Source organism: Trichechus manatus, unplaced genomic scaffold (genome assembly GCF_000243295.1).
Source record: "Trichechus manatus latirostris isolate Lorelei unplaced genomic scaffold, TriManLat1.0 scaffold00001, whole genome shotgun sequence".
Taxonomy (NCBI): domain Eukaryota; kingdom Metazoa; phylum Chordata; class Mammalia; order Sirenia; family Trichechidae; genus Trichechus; species Trichechus manatus.
The window spans coordinates 37,799,887-37,824,729 of NW_004443937.1; the positions used below are offsets into that span (position 1 = coordinate 37,799,887).

At 40.5% G+C, this 24,843-nt stretch overlaps 1 protein-coding gene across 1 annotated transcript in view; it reads right to left on the reverse strand.

The window, feature by feature from the left end:
* Positions 1-24,843, reverse strand: part of CFAP20DC (CFAP20 domain containing) — a 257,432-nt gene that overhangs the window by 59,871 nt on the left and 172,718 nt on the right. The window contains exons 9-10 of the mRNA XM_023726780.1: positions 24,645-24,840; positions 7,554-7,757 (exon numbers count right to left, since the gene is read on the reverse strand). Of these exons, the coding sequence (XP_023582548.1) occupies positions 7,554-7,757; positions 24,645-24,840 (400 nt within the window). The remainder of the gene's footprint in view (positions 1-7,553; positions 7,758-24,644; positions 24,841-24,843) is intronic.

Genomic DNA, 24,843 nt, shown 5'->3' on the forward strand with positions numbered 1-24,843 from the left:
GATCCTCACAGCAGTCCTGTGAAACAGCCGGGGTTAACAACTCCATCCATCAGCAGAGGAGATTCAGACTCTGGGTGTAAACCCAAGGTCATGCCAGCCAGGGAACAGTGGCGGCAGTTTTTGAACCCAGGCAGTCTCACTCCACAGTTCACCCTCTAACCACGGTGTTACCGTGTTTAATACAGCTTGCGAATACACCTGTTCAGTTTATGGCAGGAAGAGTAATAATAAGAGTCTTGAAGTACATTTATTTGAAATATTTGACTAGATCCTTACCGTAAATTAAATTCATTTGATTTCATTCTCATGTCATGTCACTATATATTTAAAATGAAGGAAAACAAGTTTTGCTATGTTTCTAAACGTTGAGCAGATGTAAGACATAATAGACAGTATTCTGAGAGTAAGGAGTAAGGGAAGCTTACTTCATGGGTGTCTTTCATAGTCACCAAACACAGAGCAACTTGCACATTTCAACATTTCCTCCTGACAGCACAGATATTACACTGTCTCCAATATCACTTCTCGTATATCATTTCTGTAGCTATGTAAGAACATCTGCTCATCTGATTTATCTGCAGCTTAGCATAATCAACTCCCTAACTTTTTAGTTCAGGAGGATTAAAAGAAAACTCATTACACCCAAAGAGAGCTGAGAAGTTAATGAATCAGTGGATCAGAAAAAAAAATTAAGACCTATTAAGTATAAAGAGCCTAAAATGGCAATATATCATATATTGGACACACAGCGTCCAGCCAGCAACCATCATGTAAACGCTGATAGGCTGCTGAGCGAAGAAATGGAGCAGGTTTTAGAAACTAGGGAACTCGTCCTTTTGGTGGCGCTGTTGTTACGCACTAGTGCCAGGAAAACAGCCCTCACGTGAAATTAACCACCACTGAGCAGAAGCAGCTTTGCTTTTCCGTGATCAAGCTGCTAGAAATTTTGGGGTGAGGGAGAGAAGTGAAGGCTAAATAAAAGAACAGGGGTAAGATAATCCTGCCATGTTAAAGCAATCTTTTTGTGTTGTTATGTCAAACCTAGGAAAATGGCGATAATGTTGCAAGGTTAATCAAGACTGTAAATAACTTGCCTGAGAATCTCACCATATGATTATAATTTTATTAAGTGCATTTTGCCTCATTTTACTCCAAACATTATGCTCTGCAGTGTGCCCTGCTGACGGATGCATGTGATCGGCTTGCTTTCTCTGCAAACTGAAGAGACTTAATGTGCTTGAGATTAGGTTATAGGAATTCTTAACTTGAAGGAATGAAGGCTTTGGGGCATTTGCTCACTGGGTATCAAACACAATAGACGTGCTTTTCTTGAATCTAGGTTAGAGGCGGGTCAGGGACATGATGAGACGCTAAGAGTTTGTTTGTAAAGCTCTGGGTGTGGGGGGATGTCGGTCTGGATTCCCTAGTTAAGTACAAATCGAAATGAGCACCACACAACCTCTGCCCATCCTTACAGCTCTCAGTTGTCATAAAAAGGGAAACTGTTCTAGAAACCTTTTCTGATTATTCAAGTGATCTTCGAGGAGAATAACCTCGGGGCAGCAGCAGTTTACAGTTAGTGTGAGCTTATTCTCCCGGACACCGGGAACATGCATTCCATGCTCTCATTTAACCTCATAATGCCAGGAGGACAAAGGCCCTTCAGCTATGCCCATCTTACCAATGGTCACTCCAGGAAACGACAGCTGGGATACGAGCCCAGGTTGGCTAAGTCTACAGCTCATATTCTCTTGGTCTCCAAATGAAGCAGGGTCCATTAAATACCTCTTCTTTTCCTTAAAACACACACACACACACAGACACACACAGACCCCAAGACAAGACATGGTTTCATGCTGTTGTCAATCAAAATTCCTCACCAAAATTAAATTCACTTAAAAATACATGATAACCAACTCCTAGCTGCTTCGTGAGGCAGCCTAGAGCCCAGTTTGTGAATAAATCTCATGAGGGCTACTCCTAACAGAAACCCTCCAAAATTGATTACTTGTAGCCTGGTTTCCACAGAAGTTGTAAAGTATTGTTTTAATTGAATTTGGTTCTAAGTTAGAAACTTTGAAAAATTTGTGTGTCAAAGGCCAATCGATTTCTCAGAGGGCTTGATTTATTTAGCAAGAGATGCCTACAAAAGCTAATTTGCTATGAGAAATATGGTTACATTTAATTACACTTCTAAATGACTAATTTATTATATCTAAACACCTTCTAAACAGTACATATTACTCTGAACTGTACAGATGCTGAGGAAAGCTAAGGAATTAAAGCTTGCAGTAAACATAATAGATTCTGCTAAAGACGTGCAGTTTATTCTACATGGGCTTGCTGCTTTCAGACTGCAGTGTGTATGAAGTCGTTAGGTGAAGACGCTAAACCGAACACGACCTGCCTAAATCTCGTTTTCTTGTCTTCAGGCCCTGCCTACAGGGAGATTTTTCCTTTGTGTGTGTATTTAATACTCATCTAACAAATAGCAAATATAAAATATTGCTTGCTCCATCACACAGGATCTACTTAAGCAAAGCTGATGTTTATTTTGGAATTGTGACCAAAACTACTTTATTTTAGGGTAAAAAAGGAATTTTGAAAATATTATTGATTAATTCATTCAACTAATGACCGACAACCAGTAGTGGTTGAGTGCCGACCTCCTGCCGGGCTCTGTGCTCAGCATGGAAGGTACAGAGAAGGCTGACGCATGGTCCTGCCTTCAAGGAGCTCAAGTCAGGTCTGGGTGACCTTGATAAGAACGGTTATGGGATATGGTAAAGGCTACAATAAGGCTCACCGAAGACAATAGGATCCCAGAGAAGGAATAATGTTCAGGGTGGGTTGAGGGCTGGGGAGGGTTTCATGAAGCAGTGACATTTGAGTTGTGCCTTCAAGAACAAGTAGGGTCGTTCTAGGTAGAGAAGGGAGATGGAGGGGCATTCCAGGCAAAGGAAAGTTCTGGAGCAACGGCATGATCTGAAAAAAGGGCATGGCTCAGCTAGTGACAAGCAAGTTGCACAGTGTAGCGAAGGTATACAATAGTTCTACTTTACAACCAGAATGCTCCTTAGAAGTGAGGACGGTGAGACTTTCGCTTGCTTACTTTGGACATGTTATCAGAAAAGACCAATCACTAGAAAAGGACATCGTGTTTAGTAGAGAGTCCGTGAGAATGAGGAAAACCCCGAATGAGACAGATTGACACAACAGCCCCACAATGGACTCAAACATACCAACCATCACGAAGATGGCACAGGAGCAGCCAGCGTTTTGTTCTGGTATACATAAGGTTGCCATGAGTCACAGTCGACCTCATGGCAATAACAACTGTGTGTACCTTGGGTGGAGGGTGGGGAGTGGGTAGTGATGGTGAGACAGAAGCAAACACTCATTTCAATTCCTGCTCAAGTTGATGGAGAAACAAAGGCACTATGAGGAAGTTATCTTGCTAAAGGAAGGACTCCACCCTCCCCTCCCCTTCCCCACCCCAGACTTAATTCTCCTTTTCAGAGCCTGGAATTCCTTTTTCCCTCTTGTCTACCTGGTGAACTTGTACTCATTCTTAAATACTGGCTTAACCGTTGCCTTCTCTGTAAAAGCATCCCTGAAACCAACTGTTGCTGTGTGCTGTTGAGTCAATTCCAACTCACAGCGACCCTGTAGAACAGAGTAGAACTTCCCCATAGGGTTTCTTAGGCTGTAATCTTTACAGGAGCAGATTGCCTGGTCTTTTCTCCTGTGCAGTGGTTGGTGGAAACCAATAGGTAGAATTAATTTCTCCCTCTCTGGTGTTCTGATAACTCTTTATTCTAATATCACTTACTAACCTGAGTTAGAGTGAGCTATTTACATCTCTGCCTCCCTCCAAAACTGTGAGCATCTCAAGACTAGGTAGCAGCTTATGTGTATCCTCACCACTCAGCACAGTCCATAGCATATTCTAGAACTCAAATAAAATACGTGTGGAATGAATTAATGAGAGACAGACAAGCAAACTTGGTAACACTAGAGTGTGGCGAGACTTATCACAGAGATGTTCCTATCGCTAGTGGCAGAAAGAAGGGTGTGTCCTTAACAATGAGGTCTGGGGTACGGCTGTAGAGACTTCAGAGCTAAGTCTTGAGGGATAATCCGGTACAAGGATATGTACACAGTGCATTTAGGGAATTACAACTGGACTAACACATGGAGTGAAAGGTGGGGAGCAGTGAGAGATGAAGCTGGAGAGGGGGGCAGGTCTCAGATCATGAAGGGCACTGTATGCCAAACTAAGGAGACGGTGGGGAGTCACTGATGGGCTTAAAACAGGCAAGAGATAAGGTAAGATCTGGGCTTTAGAAAGATCATTAATGTGAGTAATTATAATAATAATAACAACCCTCAGATACAGCGCCAAGTACTTTACAAGGTCACGGCTTCAACTTGGCAACTGGACTTCAGAGTGTTTGCTCCTAACCACTAGGTGCTTGGATGGGAGGCACAGAGGTGTTAGGTGAAGAGTTTGAATGAAAAATAAAGTGTGAAGCCTGTGGCATTAGCTAGGGAAGGTTACGAGGAATAAAGGAGACAGGCGTCTCAGGGTTTGGAGATCAATCGGATATGGGAATGAAGGAGTGGGAGAAGTGAAGATATCTTCCAAATTTCTGGCTTGAATACCAGGGTGGGTGGTGGCAGCACTCGCTGAAATACAGGGGAGGAGGGTGGTAAAGAAGAAAGACATGGGTTCAAATTAGGCATGTTGAGTCTGAGGTGGCTGTGGGCCATCCAGGTGAAGATGCCCAGTAGAATTCAGAATTCAAGAGAGAACTTGAGTTCTTGAATTTGAATATTCTAACTATTGAATGAAGGAATGAATGTTCTACCAAGGAAATTATGGAGAGCTAAAAGAGTACTGGCTGCGTGCAAGGGGGTTTGGAGTTGATGACATTCTTGAGATTGTTCACTCGCCTTTTGTATTTTCAGAGTATGGAACAACTGATAATATTAAACATTTCTCAATTATTTTGAACATCCTAGAAATCCTCGGGTCTATGCCCTCATTTCTTTTCACCATTGTATTAAACTATGATTATTTTTCTTTCCTTTTATTAGTGGGGGTATTAATATTAATGTTCTGTGAAGACCCTTCAGTTCTCAAAGGTTGGTGAATGTATTTAGATAACACCTAATTGATTTTCAAAATATCATTGTGATAATCAAAATGATGAGTTTTTTCATTTCTTCATTTTCACCGTCCCGGTACAAGGTCTAAAGAGAAAGTCATGAGCTCTTAGATCACGATGGTGCTTGTAAATCGCTCTATTTAAACTCTACATAAGCAACAAGATGCAGAGTTTATTAAGGAATGCAATTTCCCATTTGGTGATATTTCCAATTTTGGAATAGACTGAATGTGATGCAATACTAAACATAATATCCTATGAATACAAAGGTAGGTTTTTCAATATCTTCTCTGTCTAAAAAATAGACTGTTTTCAATCTCTCATGTGGTGAAACAGAGGGGTTATTGAGTTCATTACCAATGGTGTTATTTTTGGCCGTATACTTTTAGAGTGGAATAGTTGTCACGCAGGAGACTTCAGTCCTTGCCAGAACAGGACTGTGAAGAGAACACGGTATCCAGGGCAACCAAGAGTTCAGGCTTTTCAGTCCATAAATAATCATTCCTCAGCTTGCCCTTTGTAATCTTGGTCTCTGAGCTACTTCATGACAGAATGAGCTCTATCAGGAGGCCACTGTTCTCTTTCTTACTTGTGGTTTAAATGACTGCTGAGGAATATTTGTCAGGAAAGGCAATGTTTCAACTCTGATACAAACAGCATTGGCAAAAATCTGCAACTGACTCTTGTGTTCTTAGCTCTGGCTACAAGAATACTCTGAGTAACTGGAACACAGGGATATTTTTGCTGGGTGGGTGGATACTCTTTGGCACCAAGGCTGCTTGGGGCCATATGTATGCTTGATAGTTCTGTGAAATGAAAGTACAAATTTTGTGAAATGGAAGTACAATTAACGCAAGAGAAACCTGGGGAATGAGTAAGGAGGGCAGAGGAATAAAGAACTCTAATGAAAAATTAACATCATTTCTTTTCTTTATATCTCCTTAGAGCCAATTGGAATTCCTCTTTTTCCCTGAAGACTTGGAAGTTCTCTCCAGAGCACAGAAATCTTCCTTCCACTGGATACCTGTGGCACTCATTTGACGATTAAGTCACATATCATGGTGGTTAGGAGCTCCGACTTGGTGTCAGGCCAGGCTCTATCTGGATCACTTTATTAAGGAGCTTCAGGTTTCTCGTCTGAAAACGGGGGCCTCTAACAGTGCTCACCACACAGAGTAGCTGTGAGGAGTAAATCAGGTAACACATGTAAAGCACTAGATACCACGGCCTGTGAGATTTCCAAGACCTACAAAGATGTCAGAGACTTGGAAAAAATTGGCTTTAAGATACAAAAAGAAAATTGCAAAATCAAAATTAATAAATGTTTAAATACCTATAACATAACTTGTCACATTATCAACTGCATATTAACTCAACCTTTATATAGTTACATAAAAGCAGGAGTCAAAGTAATAGAATTCTAAATAGCCTTTCAAAAATTGCATAGTAAAAAAGCTATACCTACTGTTGGATGAAAGTGTTATTTTAATATGTTTGCTATGACATTGAATGTGGCCTTATGAGCAAACATTCCTTGGGCCTCTGGGCCTATGGAGATTTTAAAATGACTCTAAGTGCTTAAAAAACGCTAGTTACAATTACCACTACTATAGTAATAACGATTATTAGTATTCTCCTTTGTGCTATTTCCTGTGCTATACTGGACTGTTTATGCTTTGTCTTCCCAATTAAACCATAAGATTCATGAGGACAGTTCTGTAGACAAGGGACTGATCTGACCAGGTATAGAAACTTGGTCCCAGGCTCCCATTTCTTTACCTGAAAAGCAGGAAGACTCAGAGCTGCAATTCCTCCACCAGGTTGCAGTGAGGATTGTGGACCGTATTTAAAATGCTTTAACTGTGTAAACACGGGAATCCACAGCACCTGGCAGGGCCCCTTAGGTGCAGGGAGGTGTCCATAAACATCTGGTGACTTCTATAGAAGGTCCTTTTCTCTTCTGACACCTGAGCAACACTTAGCGCACTTACAGCCTTTTCCTTTTTGTTTATTCACTCTTTATTTAACAAACAATGAGCCCCTTCTTTGGATTGGGGGCTGTGCTAGGAGCTGGGGATACAATGGGATACCCAGAGTCTATGGTAAAATTATTCTTTTTTTCTTCCAATATATAGCTTTATGCATCACCATACCACTAACATCCATATTCTGAAGGTAAAAAAACAATTCAAGAAAAGACAATGTCACCTTCTAATTTCTGTCCCCAGTTCTAAAACACTGTATTTCTGGATGGGCTCTGAATATTTCTGTGGCGGGTATTCTCAGTTTGGCCCTGGTTTTCCCAGTTGAGGCCAGGCTTTGTTAGAAAGAAGCCTGCTCCTCCCTAAGGCAATAAAGCAAAGTGCAAAGCTTGGCACTCACAGGTGGCAGACAGGAGTTCCAGGTGGTTGTGTCGTCACTGCTGGTGCTTATGCTGACATTACAGTTGTCAACCTGGGAGGCACTCAGGCCATGCAAAGCCCCAGCCTCCTCCAACTCTTCATTCTGCTGCCGCCGTAGGCTTGCCAGCATCTGCAACTCGGATTCACTCATCTGGCTCGGCTGATAGTTTCTACAGTCATACTCCTGACCAAGAGGGAAGAAAATGACAGTGCAAAGGTCACTTGGCCTTTCTTAATTTCACGGGCTACCAACAAATGCCACTCCTCCGCCTTAAACCCTTCCACTGCTCCCCACTGACAGAGGCTCAAATCCTTAACACGCCTTCAAGTGCTGCCTGGCCCACCTGCCCCGTGTTCGTCTTGTCCCTTTTGCTCCTGATATACCAGCCACACTGCCCTTCATCAGGGTCCTCAAAAACACAAAACTTGTGTCTGCCTTAGTTCCTGTGCGCATACTAGTCCCTGTGTGCTGTGTTCTAGCAAAGTCCTAGGCACCCTTCATGTTCCACATTATGTGTCACTTCCTCAGACTGGGTCATCCGTCTAGCATGCACTCTCATAGAATCCTGAAGTTTTCATCTTTAGCATGTATCATACTTGCAGGTAGGTAACTGTTTTTGGTGTTCACAGGGAGACTACCAGGTCTATACAGGCAGGCACAAGGACTAACTCCCACTATATTTCCCGTGTCCGACACCTAGTAGATGCTCAACTAGCATTTGTGGACTGATTAAATAAACAAAAAAATCAAAGCAGCTTTTAAAAAAATCACTGTCCATTAAAAAAAAGGGAATTGATGGATTTCATCATGAACATTATAACTGAATAGATTATGGAGAATGACAAATGCTGTTAAAAGCCATCAAATAAAACTTGAAAGTAAGACGGGAGCTTGTGAGGGCTGAAAGTCAGGAAGGCCTGGCAGCTACAATGAACACCTACACTGCTGTGAACCATCCTACAAACGTAACGTTGTCAGGCAGACATTCCTTTCAAGACCATGACTACAGATCATCACCTTTAAAGGCTAATGTGAATATTCTTTCAACGTACAGGGCAGAAATTGGCATATGGAATTTCCAAAACCTTGTCTTCCCTTTCTCTCTGGCCAAAAACAAATATGATAGCAAATGCTAATTCCAACATTATTAAAATGTTATTATCACATATAAGCAGTGTGATTTATATTCAGGACTGGTATGTAATTTAAAAGCCATCTGAAATTTCAGTGTACATCTGGAAACAATGGTTGTGCTCAAAAAGGTTTTCTGCGCAAGACACACTGGAATTTCTTAGATATTCGAACCTCCACATGTATTTTCTTGGAGCAGTGTTTGAGACAGCTACTGTCTTCTCTTCTACCTCATAGGGATTTAAAAGTTAAGAAAGTATAATTTTGAAAAAAAAATCTTGGCATTCCTATGACATTAAAAGCTTTTTAATAAAGCATTATCATCACTGTAATTCGTAATTGGGGCTATGGAAGCTCGTTATCTAATAATGCAATGTGGACATTTTCTGGAAAGTTGCCAGTGGAAACTCACTTCAATCCTTATAGTCAATGGCGCCAGCAGGCTGGCACCCTGAGAGGCAATGCAGTCTCTAACAGGAGATTTCATGAGTATTTAATGTGCTTGGAGACTGACAACAGAGTTTGGGGGGAAAAACAGATATGCCAAGAAGGACAAAATTTATAATCCAAAAAAATTTAAGGAAAAAAAAAAGGAAATGGAAATCATTTAAATTCAAAAGAAGCCACTGGGAAGGTGGTAAACACATGAAAAGATGCTCAATATCATTAGCCATTAGAGAAATGTAAATCAAAACCACGATGATACTAGTATATACCCACTAAATGGCTAAAATTAAAAAAAGGCAGTAACAAATGTGGAGAAATTGGAACTCTCATGCATTGCTAGTGGGATTATAAAGCGGTGCAGTCACGTTGGAAAACCGTTTGGCAATTCCTCAGAAAGCTAAACATAGGTTGCCGTGTGACCCAGCTATTCCCCTCGTAGGTATACACCCAGGAGAACTGAAAACCTTATGTCCACATAGAAACTTCTACAGAAACGTTCATAGCAACACTATTCACAATATCCAAAAAGCGAAAACAACCTGAATGTCTATCAACTGATGAATGGATAAAAAAAGGTGGTGTATACATACAAGGGAATATTATTCAGCCATGAAAAGAAATGAAATCCTGATACATGCTACAGCATGAATCAACTTGAAAACATTATGCTAAGGAAGTGCAAGAAGCCAGACACAAAAGGCCACATAGTGTATGATTCCATTATACGGAACGTCCAGAGTAGGCAAATCCATAGAGACAGAGAGCAGACTAGTGGTTGCCACAGGCTGGGTGTACGGAGGAATGGACAGTGACTGCTAATGAGTACAGGGTTTCTTTTTGGGGTGATGAAAATGTTATGAAATTAGATAGTGGTGATGGTTGTACAACCTTGTGACTATACTAAGAACTACCAAATCAGGTACTTTAAAAGATTGCCTTTGGTATACAACCTCTAGGGTGAATCTATCCCCCTTAGGAGACCACCGATTTGGCAATCAATACATGTACTCTTTCCTCTTATTTTCTCTGCTCCCTTCCTTCCAGTCATTTATCCATTCTGTACTCCACTATGAGCTGAGAGCACAAAGAAAATAAGACACATCTCTGTCCTCACGGAGCTCACAGTCTAGAATGGCAGTCATACCAGGTATTATATAAGAGGATATTACAGTGTTCAGGGTATGACTAAGATGCTTGAAGAATGTAGCACAGAAGTGACTAACTGCCCAGAAGAATCAGAGAAAGTCTCACAGACGAGTCTAAGGTACCATTCGATAGGAATTAAATTTGGTGACAGTGAGAACGAGTGAACCCTCTCTACCACTGACAGCACTGAAGCAGAAGCTGGAGAAAACACCTGGCTGAAATACCGGAGTAATCCATGGTGTAGACACAGTGTGCTGGATGCCTTAATGTATTCCGCTATCATTTCTTGGGACCAATTATGTACCAGGCACTGTTGGTGCTACGTTTGCTTAAAACTCTAAAATTCCTGATTCCATTTCATGCAATACTAAAACATATTCTGATAAAAGCCAGAAACGAGCAGAGAGAAGGAAGGGACTTTCTCCAGGGTCATGAAAAGAACAACAGTGGCACAGACAGGTAATTAACTTAGTTCCTAGACACATTTTGATTTGCAATCTCTTCAGTAATTTCAAAATCATCAGAAAGGCTAAATCATTTATTTTATTTTTTTAAAAGAAAACTTGCAATAAAGTCTTCACGTTAAAGTGGACTCTAGTACAAGATGTCATCTAACTAAATTACCCAACTGCTGAGAGGCAAAGTGCTTTATATAATTCTACCTCTGAAAGGCTCAAAATGTTATGTGTAACCCAATTTCATCTCAAAATATCCTTGTAGGAAAGAAGGGAGACATTATCAATTAGATTTATTTTAGGAATGAGGTAATGGGCTCAAGGCTATACAATTCAGCTGTCCTCAGACTCCCAGGCACATCTTTTGCTCACTAAGCCATTTACTTAAGCTGTTCATTTTCATTTATCTCTCAACAGATGTTACTGAGATGTTAAGCCAGAGAGGTTACAAAGACAAGTAAGATGTGGCCCTCGCTTTCATGGGGCTTACAATCTATCAGGGCAATTAAGATCTACAAATAAATAACTCTAAAATAAGGTAGTATATGTTGCAGAATAATATTAATAATCACAAAGAGGTTTGATAATAATTAAAAGGAGAACTGGTAACTCCAGCAAAAAGATACAACAAATACAATAAACAAAAACCTTTCAACTTCATGTCCTCTGCCCAATCTTTCTTCTCAGGCTTTTAAGACAGAATATCTTCATCAATCTAACATCTCCCTATAGAATTTTGTGAGCCTAAGATAAGAACCAGCCTGAGTGAACTGTGGATAATACAAAGCTAAAGTCACAGTGGTGATGTACAGCAATAATGAGACAAGGCCATTGGATAAGAGCACTCTGTTCTATACTGATGGGGAATAGAATTGGGAGAAAACTGGGAAGACATTCTCATTGTGGAACCTATAACATTTCTGAGAAAGACTTTCAGAATCAGGCTTGGATTGGGACAGTGCCTGACACTCATACCAAAAGAGACATCATGTTGGCGAAACTCTTAACACGGGGTCTTCCAAACACTCCCTGTCTCTTTGTATTCTTTTAAGCTACCCCAAGACTCAAAAACTGCTACTATAAAGGGGACGGTGGTTGTTATAACAGATTATAACATGAAAGGCGACGTGAGCGAAGAGACATATACAGAATGGTCTGGCATTTCGGAAAAGAGAGAAGACACTTCTTCTAGGATCAGTCAAAGCTTCACGGAGGAGATGGCACCTAGGCTGGGCCCTGAAGGATAAGAAGAGGGATACGGCAGCACAGTCCTACTATTGGGCAGGAAAACGTGGGGCAAGCTAGATGGATGGAGTTTGTTTATAGGAAATCACTAAATAACTACAAAGTCATGTTATGCATTACTGTTTGTCTTAGTTATCTAGTGTTGCTATAACGGAAATACCACAAGTGGGAGGCTTTAGCAAACAGAAATTCATTTTCTCACAGTGTAGGAGGCTAGAAGTCTAAATCAGGGCACTGGCTCTAAAGGAGGAGCCCTGGTGGTGCAGTGGTTAAGTGTTTGGCTGCTGAACAAAAGGTGGGCAGTTCAAATCCACCAGCTGCAACTTGGAAATCCTATGGTGCAGTTCTACTCTGTCCTATAGGGTCGCTATGAGTCGGAATTGACTCTACGGCAATGGGTTGGTTTCTTTTTATTTTGGCTCTAAAGGAAGGTGCTCTCTGTCCCCTCTAGAAGAAAATCCTAGTCTCTTTCAGCTTCTTTCCTTGATTCCTTTGTGATCTCCACCTGGCATCAATCTTTCTCCATTTGTGCTTGCTTTGTGCCTAATCTGCTCCTTTTATGTCTCAAAGTGACTGGCTTAAGACACACCCTACACCAGTGTGGCCTCATTAGCATAACAAAAACCTTATTCCCAAACTGGATCACACCCACACGTATAGGGGCTAGGATTCCAATATATATTTTTTGGGGACACAATTCAACCCATAGCATGTTTTAGAAATGAAATCAGTAATACTGTTCCAAAGTAATAAGGGCGAAAATACCTGTAATTTAATCTAAACCTTGTAAGACCAAATGACTTCCACTTCCCTGTCCAAATTTTATTCAAGGTCCAAGATTCTACTAAGACATCCTTCATAGCATGCAAATGGAAACTACCAAAACTCCCGTCAGCAGTGGAATGGATCAATAAATGGTGGTGTATTCACACAGTGTAACACTATACACAATGAAAATGAGTGAAACACAACCCATGGAACAATATCCTGAGCCTCGAAAACAAAATGCTGAGTGAGAGAAGTCAGATATAAAAGCGTATACGCTGGTAAAACTAATCTATGCTGTTGGGAAGTTACCCTTGCAGGCAGAGTGACAGGAAGGCAGCACCAAGGGGCTTCTGGGAAGCCGGTACTGCTTTCTTTTTTGATCTGGATGATGAGTACATGGGTTTGTTCAGTTCCTAAAAATTCATCAAGCTATACGCTTATGATACTTGTACTTTTCTCTGATCAACAGTAACAAAAAAGTCTAAGCCTGAAAAAAAAAATTGTAAGGAAGTGATGACTTGTTCACCATTGGCACCTCACTCTGCACAGTCCTAGTGAAAGGGAAAAGTATTTTGTAAATGTAGCTGGACAGTCAGTATCACTGTAGTCTCAAATTTGTATTTATTATTGCGTTTTGAAGATGTAGTTAAAAGGTTTTGGAAGTTTTTTTGGACCCCAACATAACAGCAATAAAAGTACTAGAGGTCCATGTTCCCACACTAATTTTAAACTTTAATTGCTATTTTAATTTGGAGGATTAATCTCCTCTCTACTGCTATATGCAGACAGTGTTTAATCTCTACATTGACATTTTAAATAATAGCTGATGGTAAGTTAGCTTCTTTTCACCAACTAGCACTCAGGAAAATTTGTTTCAAATTTCTGAGCTACATACCCCACATAAGAGTTTGCCCTGATTCACTCGCGGTTCAGGCCCACTAACCCTAAGAATGAAGAGAAGGTAGTAGCCACAGACTTCAGCTGTGGGTGACACATGCTTGTACATGTAACTCATTCACAATTTATGGTAGCTTTCAGCATGTGTCTTCAAGGATGCAAAGGGGTAAATTAAAACTTGTTTAAATTAAAATCCAAGCCACAGAACAACTTGAAAAATGTTGCTAAATGTAAGGGATGCCATGTCAACTTATACAGCATAGACCAACAGTCAGGCCATTTGCAAGAACCAACTAGTAAGAACCTAGATCGTTTTTTATGTCAACAGCACTCACGTGGACCTAGGCATAACCACATCCAATGTCATCTCTGAAATTTCTGTCACAAACATTTCAGCATGTGACCTGGAGCGACTCCAGAACCTGACTCAGTCCATCCTTCATTATCTACGCCCACCAGTCCCTGAAGATTGTCTCAGACAGAGACATTCTTGGGTAATTAAACCCAATAGTGGCAAATTCCTTGTAAAGAAATAACTTTCTATCTCACTTTTTTAGGGGACACAAAAGGATGTTTAAAAGATCTTTATATTGATGTGCTATATTTGTACAGAATATATTTTTTATTCATGCCCTAAATGGAAATACACTTCCATATATTTTGCTTTGATAGTCAGCTGGTAATTTGCAGAAAGAATTCTCTGACAAATACAGTTGAACTCTTATTAACCTTAAAGTGAGTTGAAACACAATTTGTGATTTTCCAGAACCTATCTTCTGAGTCCAGAGTACAGACTGAGTTTAATAATAAACTATACAGACTAGAAGGAATCTAGTAAAGCCAAATTGAACAGGTTTTATATTATTTTCAAGGATATGCCAGCTACAAGGCAACTGCAGTCTTACACAATCTACAAGGCATAGTTGTTGTCGTTGTTAGGTGCCATCAAGTCAATTTTGACTCACAGTGACCTCACGTGACAGAGTAGAACTGGCCCATAGGGTTTTCTTGGCTGTAATCTTTACGGAAGCAGATCGCCAGGTCTTTCTCCCGCGGAGAGGCTGGGTGGGTTCAAACCATCAACCTATAGGTTAGTATCTGACTGCTTAACCATTGCGCCACCAGGGACAGCCATTCAAAAAATGGTAGTTTAAAATATTATTTAAAGAACCAGGAGGGAAACAATGACTGAGACTTTACGGAAATCAAATAGCTGAGGTAAATCAACGGACATTTCTGGAGCAGGAGAAGGATAACTTTAAGTCTGGGCTGTTTTAGAAGGTCAAAATTTGGCTGTAATACAGTGATGACAACACTGCTTATACTTTTGCATGTTAAAATGCTTGAAAGCTCAAAGTGGTAATCCAAGTAAAGCTGCCAGATGAAGAAAGAACATTTTCAATGGCCTCTCACTGGGGGTGGCGGTACAGAATGGTGGAAGGTCCACTGGCTTTTCTGGCCAAACTCCTGCGTTTGATACTCTGCTTTGTCACTTACGACAGTTACTGGTTGTCATCGAGTTGATTCAGACTCATGGTGACCCCTTATGGAACTGTGCTCCATAGGGTTTTCAAGAGCTGACTGTTCAGAGGTAGGTCACCGGGCCTTTCCTCTGAGGTATCTCTGGGCGGACATGAACCTCCAACTTTTTTGGTTAGCAGTTGGACACATAAACCATTTGCACCATCCAAATGTGAGCAAATCAAATCCTCTCTGCTTCTTCGTCTGTCAAACAGGAAGAATAAGGCCCCCCTTGGGGCAGGTGAAACGGGACTAGAGAGAATGGGTAGAGAACCTGGTAGAGGTGTACAAGGGGCTTGGATACAGGAGGTACCCCCAACCCTTAATGCCATGTAAAAAGGTTCTTAGTCAAAGACCTCAGTGTGTTTAGGAAAATACTATCAGCCTAGCGCCTCTTACAAAAAGTAGGAAAATGGTGAGTATGACTTATTCCTATTCAAAATTAGGAAAACCAAGATTAGAGAAGACAGATTTCTTCAACAAAAATTGACTAGTAGGATTCTAACTTTAGCATTAGCATATTGGAGAACTGACAGTGAAATGTAATACAGGTAGTCCCTGACTTACAACGTACAGGAGTTATGACAAACTGCACTTCGACCGTTTGTTTTTTTGTTTTGTTTTTCTGGTTTACATAAGGTGCATATAACTGGAGAAGGAGAAAGTGCCATTGTTGAAGCTGTAAGTTTATATGTAATGTTTCCAACACCCAAAGAAAAATAAAGATTGCATTTATACAGATACTGATAATAAAAGGCAATAATAATAATAATAAAAACGTATTCGACTTATGTCAGAACTGACTTATGACAGAATCGTTGGAATGGACCCTGTCATAAGTCAGGAAGTACCTGCAGTGTGTTTGGCTAAACAACCAACGAATTCTCACTGATTCATACTTACGATAGGCCCTTAATTTTTGTCAAGTCTTTTTCCCTTCAATTTCTGAAACTTTTGAGAACTTGCAATTGTTCCTTTTCATCAGAGGAGCAGGCACATTGTTTACAATTTCTAATCCTCAGAAATGCAGATATCAAAACGCCCAAATGAATTCTGTAATTCCATATCATCATACAAATGTTGGAGCATAATTAAATTTATAATTATTTTAACATCTAACCTAGGCCATTTTGCCTTTGTCAACAACTAAATGAGACACTTGATACAAAGACAACGAGAAACAAACCACTCTGCAGCATCAGCAAGAGCTCAGACTGAAAACTATTCAAAAGGAAGGCAGTGGGCTACGAGCAAGTTCCACTGGAGAATTTCTATGCCCAATTCAGATACTTTAACTGGCAGTGCAAATATTATTTAATCACCAAATTCTATAGCTGCAGCAGTATCTTCAGCAGTACACTGACAGAGAAAACCAAAATAATGACCTGGTCTTTTCAGAGACAAGAATGCAGTTTCGACAAAACATCGAAAATCAGACTTTTTTCCAAAGGTTATTAATTGGTATGAGTGCCCAATTTAATAAATGCAACATAAATGCAAGGTAAGCCATGGATTTACAGTAAGCAAGGTATGCACGGGCTTACTTGTGCTTACTTAGTAATCTGTAGTGCACACTTTCACGTGGGTTTTACCACATCTTTGTAGAATTTTATTGAATTAAAGATGTGGTGAAACCCATGAGAAGGTGTGCACTACAGATTACTAAGTAAGCACAAGTAAGCCCGTGCATACCTTGTTTATCGGGTAATCCATCCCTGACTCTTACCATGGTTAGCACTATGATTTATGAAATGCTGTTAGTCCTTCCCAAACTCAATTCAATCCATCAACCATGAAACTACATGCCTACAATTTAGCTCCATGAACATGGTACACACAGAGGGTGGCCTCTGTAGAATGACTGGAGAGATACCACTTCCTGCTTCTAAATATTTTTCTCTTTTCAGAATACCCCTAAGAAAGTACTAATGTTACCTGATGATAGTGACACATTAATTAACTCTCATGTATGCATTTAATTCAACCATAAATAGAGGGTAATAAACATATAACCATATAAACCCATTGCTGTTGAGTGGATTCTGACTCATAGTGACCCTAGAGGACAGAGTAGAACTGCCCCATAGGGTTTCCAAGGAGCTGCTGGTGGATTCAAACTGCTGGTCTTTTGGTTAGCAGCCGTAGCTCTTAACCATTGTGCCACCAGGGTTTCTTGAACAGTACCTGTAATTAATTTGTAGAATTTTACTGAATCTGAAAAGATTTTCTTTTTTTTTTAGAATATGAAGCATGTTGCTTTACATTTCCTACCACTTCTAAGTAGGCAGAACAAAATATCCCGCCGGATTAGGGCTAGGTGTTCTACATGCACTGTCTCATTTAATCCTCAAAACAACCCTAGGGATTAAATATTGTTATTTTCCAGATTTTATAGATGAGGTAACTGAGGGGTCAATGAAGTTAAGAAATGTGTCCAAGCTCACATAGGTAAGAAGGACAAAGCCAGGACTCAAATCCAGGTCTGTCAGATTTGAGCTGGTTCTTCGAACGATGGCATCTACTGCTCTTTACTGCATTTTCCACGGAAGAATGGAAAATGCAGGTAGACTTGACACAGGGCTCTGCCTGGGGAGGCCCTGAGGGTGGCAAAGGGGAAGACTGGATATCGTGGCCAGGGCAGCATGAGGCCAGTGGGCACTTGTGTGGAAACTGAAAAAGGCGGGCAAGCAGTCACCACCACTAAGGGAACCTGCACAGCTGGCCCACGACAAGGAACAATGTCCAATACACAGGGACACCCGACCCTGAAACAGGTGCTTTGCAACAATGTGACACTGTTGTAGCTGAAGCAAGTAAGGCGGTCAGAGGGACATTTATGAATTCTTCAAACAGTGGGGTATTACTGGAAAAACAGCTGCAGATGGCATACTTGAGTGGCAAATGGAGTGACAGACGGATGGCTTCCATTTGAACAAAGAGTATTATTTACCCTGGAAAGTACAGAATTTTATGCAATGGAAAAAATAATTTAAAATTCTAAAATAATTTACAAATCCATTTTCCTCTTTAAATTTGTGGAGCACAAACTGCATACAATAGTGAACTTTTATTAGTTTTGAGAAAATGTGATGACTGATATTCCCTACACCTATACTGGGCTCAAGTACATCAAGGAGGCAATGGAACTCATCCTTTTACATTGTCCAAAGGAAATGGCTTGACAATTAAAGGACAGTATTTGCTCACTTTATACCATGGCCTAAAATATCTTCAACAGTATCCTTCTATGATTTAGTTTTGATTTTAAAAAAGTAAATGTACATATTAAACTGAAAAGTTAAATATAATCTGTTTTGCAAACTTCTTTCCTAAAAAAAGTCATGTCTTTTTTCCCTTCCCCTAAACAGGAAACCTGAATTTGTAATTGCAGCGTATTTTGTCTTTCTTATGAAAATAATCATTCTTCAATAAGCTCAGACTTTTCCTGGAGATACGAAGCCCATTATAGAAGTCATTTTTGTTTGTTTGTTTAAAGATGCACTTAATGACATTTGCAGATTTAAAGCTGTTCATTCAAAACTGTTTGAATGCAGTCATACGTGCGGAAAAGTTCAATTACCAGCTATCCACATGGTTGCAAAATTACCCAGAGGGCTGTACTTCTTTCTTAATTAAAAATATTTGAACTTAATAATAGAGAACTCTATTAAAATATGAATAAAACATTGCAGGAAGAAGTTTACCAAGTAGTTAGTAAATCAATTTCAGCAAGAGTTCCTTAAGAATTACAAGGGTCGCTATGAGTCGGAATCTACTCGATGACAATGTGTTTGCGGTTTTTTCCACATCGGGGAATTAGAAAGATAGTTCTCCTGTACCTGTTTTTATAAGAGGCTTTGATTTTCCTTTGCCATAAAGTTGTATTAGGCTGGCACTTTATGAGAACACAGATTTTCAATGGGATGCCCACTCAGAATTCATGATTGCAGTACTTTGATGGCTAAGTTGATGGCTGAGTTCCTCCTGCAATCTTCTGCAGCCCAATAAGTGACATTACCATCTGCCCAGTTGTTCAAATTCCAAACCTACAAGTCATCCTTGATTCCGGCCATTTCCTCTTTCCCACACCATGTGAGTCCTATCTGCTAAAAATTTCAGTAATCTGGCACTTTTATTCATCTCTACTCTGAACTATTATAGTAATGTCCCAATTGCATTCCCTGCTTCCATTCCTTCCTAGTTGCAATCCATTCTTGACACAGCCGGATGAATCTTTCTGAATGTAAATCAGACCACGTTACTGCCTGGCTTAAAACCCTTTAGAGGTTTGCCATGATACGTTGAATAAAGTCTGCTATCCTCACCACAGCCCTCGTGGTCTTAGGTGACCGAGGCCCTGTTCACCTCTCTGACCTCATCCTCTTCTACTTTCTTCTTGCCCGTACATCGCAACTACATGGGTCTCCTCTAGTCCTCAAAGACACCCATTTCAGGAACTTTGTATTTACCGTTTTTGATGCCTAAAACACTATTCCCATGCTCTTTGCATGAATGGCTTCTTCTTAAACTTTAGATCTCAGCTCAAATGTCACCTACTCAGATACTATCTAAGGTATCCACCGTTGCGTCCAACCCTGCCACTCTATTACATCACTCTTACCAGAGTCTATAATTAATTTACGTACTTATCTGTTTATTGTCTGAATCCCCCAACAGATGTAAGTTCCTTAAGGAGAGAAGCCTCGTCTGTCTTGGTCAGTGTTGTACCCCTAGCAGTTGGGAGAGTGTTCGGCATGGGAGGCATGCAACATGAGAGGAGATGCTCTCTCTAATCCAGAAGTAGAACTAGAATCGCTGCATCCCTTTACCTGTAGACCCTTTAGAGACCCAGGTTAGGTAGCAGAAACCCCCTACATATCGGTGTTCTAAATATATGGACTACAATGCTAACAAGCTAAGGTAATTTCGCATCTGATTCATATTAACATTAAAAGGACTTCCAGACACAGGATAATTCTCAAAATTTTCTTCTTGCATCAAATACATTTCCTAAGACTCATACCAATCCTCATAACTGGGCCAATAAGCAACATCATGACAAATGGAGAAAAGACTGAAGTTGTCAAGGATTTCATTTTACTTGGATCCACAATCAACAGCCATGGAAGCAGCAGTCAAGAGATCAAACGATGCACTGCATTGGGCAAATCTGCCGCAAAAGACCTCTTTAAAGTGTTAAAAAGCAAAGATGTCACTTTAAGGACTAAGATGCACCTGATCCAAGCCATGGTGTTTTCAATCGCCTCATATGCATGTGAAAGCTGGAAAATGAATAAGGAAGACCAAAGAACTTTCACGTTTGAATTATGGTGTTGGTGAAGAATAGTGAATATACTGTGGACTGCCAAAAGAACAAACAAATCTGTCTCGGAAGCTATATAGCCAGAATACTCCTTAGAAGCAAGGATGGCGAGACTTCGTCTCACTTACTTTGGACATGTTATCATGAGGGACCAGTCCCTGGAGAAGGACATCATGCTTAGTTGAGGGTCAACAAAAAAGAGGAAGACCCTCAATGAGGTGGACTGACACAGTATTTGCAACAATGGGCTCAAGCATAATAATTGTTAGGATGGCGCAGAACCAGGCAGTGTTTCGTTCTGTTGTACACAGGGTCGCTATGAGTTAGAGCCGACTTGACGGCACCTAACAACAACATACCAGTAGAATCCTTCTAGATCTGTCTGAGTGCATCATGTCTGTTTTAGAGTTTAGCACTGAGGCCACAACAGTCTAAGTATTGAAATACAAAAAAAATTTTTTTCCATTCAAATTAAATCTTCTCTTTGTGGAGGCAATTAGGCAAGAAAAAGGAATAAAAGGCATCCAGATTTGAAAGGAAGAAGTAAAACTATTTCTATTTACGATGACATGATATTGCATATAAAAAATCCTAAGGAAGCTACAAAAACTATATAAGTAATAAACAAGTTCATAAAGATTGCAGATTACAAGATAAATATTAAAAAATCCATTGTATTTCCATCTATATGTTAGTAATGAAAATCCAGAAATGCAATTGCAGTGTGATGAGTTGCTTTTGTGTGGTCTTTATCACCATGGTCTTCTAATTCCCACACGAGTGATTGGGTAGGAGTGTGAAAATAAAGTAATTATGGCCCACCAAGGGGATTGGTCAGTTTTGCCATCCTGTGACGCTTAAAATGAGCCATCTCAGGGGTGGGAGGAGAGGGTCCCACTACCACCAAGTAAGAAGAGCCAAGAGCAGAGCATGTCCTTTGGACCCAGAATCTCCGCACTGAGAAGCTCCTGGAACCAGGCGACTGAGAGAAAGACAGATATTAACACCGAAGACGGTGAGAAGCGGTGGAAGAGAAATGGTGGCAGGAGAGACCAGAAAGAGACTTCATGGTGGGCTTCCCAGCCCACAGAGTGAGAGAGCTGAGTGCCTTCGGGCAGGAGGCTTGCTGGAGGACTAGGGTGCTTCTGGGCACTTGGTGGAGTTAGGTTTGCCAACCCACGGATCTAGAGCTGAGCACTTTCGGGCCAAGGCTTACTGGTGGAGTAGGGTGCCTTGGGACACTTGTTGGCAGAGCTAAAAGAACTTTGTAATACTTGCCCAAGCAGACTGGTGGTTGTTGGCGGTTGGGTGTACGGAGGAATGGAGAGTGACTGCTAATGAGTGCAGGGTTTCTTTTTGGGGTGATGAAAATATTCTGAAATTAGACAGTGGTGATGGTTGCATAACTCTTGGAATAGACTAAAAACCAATGAATTATACACTTTGAAAAGGTGAATTTTACAGTATATGAATTGCAGCTCAATAATACTATTTTTTTAAGAAGTCACCACTATATGTCTCTGGGATTGGGGAAAAATCTCTTTGTGGAGTTACTAAGCACACAACACTCTTTAGCGGAAGCTTGTTTTCACAGATTTTTGGCTGCAAACTTCAAGTGAAGAGAATGTCAATTACCAGAGCCCTTTCACTTGAGTGTGATCTTCCTTTTTAAAGGCGTCTCTGGAAGAACACTCTACTCCCATTGTAAATTCACTCTGAAATAAAGCAGACTTACTTATGCCTTCAATAATTTTATACCCTACCAAGCTGAGACTATCAATAAGCAAGCACACGTTCACAAACGTTGAGTCATGAGATTGTGGTGATCATGTGGGTTGTTAGAGATAAAATTTCATCAGTCTGAATCTGACACTGAAATCAAATGTCTCTGCAGAAATGGGAAGCAATGCCCTTTGTGCCTTTATCCCTTCACCAAAGATAAAGCTCCTTTCCCCTCTTCATCCCTCTGAAGTGACTGCTCTGAGTCAGTTTCCTTAGCTATAAAATGGAATAGTAATATCTCAGAGAGCTCCTGCGAGGAACAGAAGATGTTACGCTTGTGCTTTCTAATCTGCAGTGAGCAGCCGTAAGAAGGGTCTCCTGACAGAACCCAAATGGCTTCTGGGAAGTGTCTTATCCTATAAGTCCCTCCCTTAAGTGAAGAGAATGGGCGAGAGCAAGGCTTCCCTCCCACTAGCCGCCCCCTACCCCCAGCCCAGCTTTGGTCTCTATTCCTGTTATTATTCTCTGGTACGATCAGAGAACAGTTATTTTTCAGGCAATGTACTTTGCTGAATGGCTAGATACTTAAGATTCATTTGTACCTGAAGTTCTCGAGCTTATGCTCGCTCTGGTTTTATTTCTACAGGAAGAAAAAAAAACTGAAAAGCTACTTTTCTGGATATATAGGATGACAGACTCTATATTACAGGAGTAGGTGGCAAAAAAATTAAGGGGAAAACTTAATGGAATGGCTCTGAGAGATTTGCTCTGGTCTAGTTCCAGCAGCCCAGTACTGGCTGCAGTCAAGTGAAACAGCTTCGAGGAATGAATTGGAAGGCGAGTGCCATAGCCCTGTTCAAGTTCATTAGCACAACCAAAGAAACAACAACTACAGTTAGGCAGAACAAGAAGATGCTTGTTTCAAAAATATTTTTTAAAAACGAAAGGCATTAAAAATATTGCTAACCATCCTCATCCTAAATCAACATAAAACAAATCCATTGTCACTAGACTAAGTGATTTACTATTTCCTTATACACACACACACACACACACACACACACACACACACACACACACGTGAAATAAAAAGGGGAAAATATATTTCAGTTTTATCTTTGGATGCTTCCTGAGGAGAAGCCATCACTTTTATAGGACGGAACAAATGTTTACACAGCATAGCATGGTGGATACAGGCAGCAGTTCCAGAGTCAGACAATCCAGGCTCACATGGTGCCTTCACTATTAAATAGCTGTCGTCCTTGAGCAAACTGCATAACCTATCTAAACCTCAGTTTCCTCAACTGAAAACTGGGGATGATGATAGTCCCTGCCTCTCAGGGTGGTGTTGTGAGCATTGCATGAAATACTACATGAAAAAGGGATTGATACAGCGTCTGGCATATATTAAGTGTTCAAGAAACATTAGCTAGGGAGTGTAAATGGTTAAGCACTTGACTACCTGAAAGGCTGGAGGTTCAAAGCCACCCAGAAGCACCTCAGAAGACAGGTCTGGTGATCTGCTTCCAAAAGGCCACAGCCTTGAAAACCCTCTGGAGCAGTGCTACTCTACACACATGGGGTTGCTGTGAGTTGGAGTTGACTTGATGGCAACCTACAACGCTGATGATGTCTATGTTCATCACCTGTGCCAGGTAACAATCCATTCTAAGTTGCTTGGAACAAAACTGAAATGAAAGCTTTACACTGTAACACATATAGAATATTTAGGACACAGCATATAAAGAAAATATTTAATATATTTTAAAAAAACAGAATGTAAGTGTCATTTGTCCTTCATAGCCTATTTGTTCTCTAGTTTCTAAGTGGTGCTATGGGGGAATTGGAGGAAGAAAAGTACTAGCACAGCACGAAAAAAATCAATCTGATGGACATGAACACAGCCACCGAACTAGCCTAGGGATTTCTTCGATGACATTGCTTTACCGTTACCTTCACTCGTACCATTTATTATTTGGGGGAACTGCTGCAAAGAGACCAGAAAGTGAATAGAATGATGAGGTTTTTACAGCTCCTAATGTAGATTGTTATTGAAAATCTGTCCATTTTACCGGCAAGCTTTTGGCTCAAAAATAAGATCTTCATTTATAATTTGTAGGCAGCAATAACTAAAATTATGGGAAGTAACTGGGAAATAAAAAATAACTATTATGATGAGAACTGCATAATTATCTTTCTCATTAAAAACATGAGGCATTCGATTATCATTAGCATGTGTAATATACTCTTTAACAGCTGCCGTTACTGAACTCGAACACATCTGAGTAGGAGAGAAAATACATTACTGATCACCCAAATGGTGAAGAACAGATCCTGCTGCAAACGCGTGCGAAGTGGAACAGAACCCAGCAGGATGCAGTGCCGGGGTACATAAGCCACAGCAATGCCACTTACGGATACTTCAGGGATCTGTCTCAACTTTTCCCCTGAAATTTCTTTTAGGAAGGTTTTGTTTATTGAAGCTGGCACTTGATGGGATGGTAGGTCCTTTGCTTTGATAATGGGATCTGGAGTTTCCTGAGAAGATTCACATCTCCTTCCAGGGGGAGAAAGGCAGAGTGTAGGCACCAAACTTGTTTCAAAGTCGCTTCTA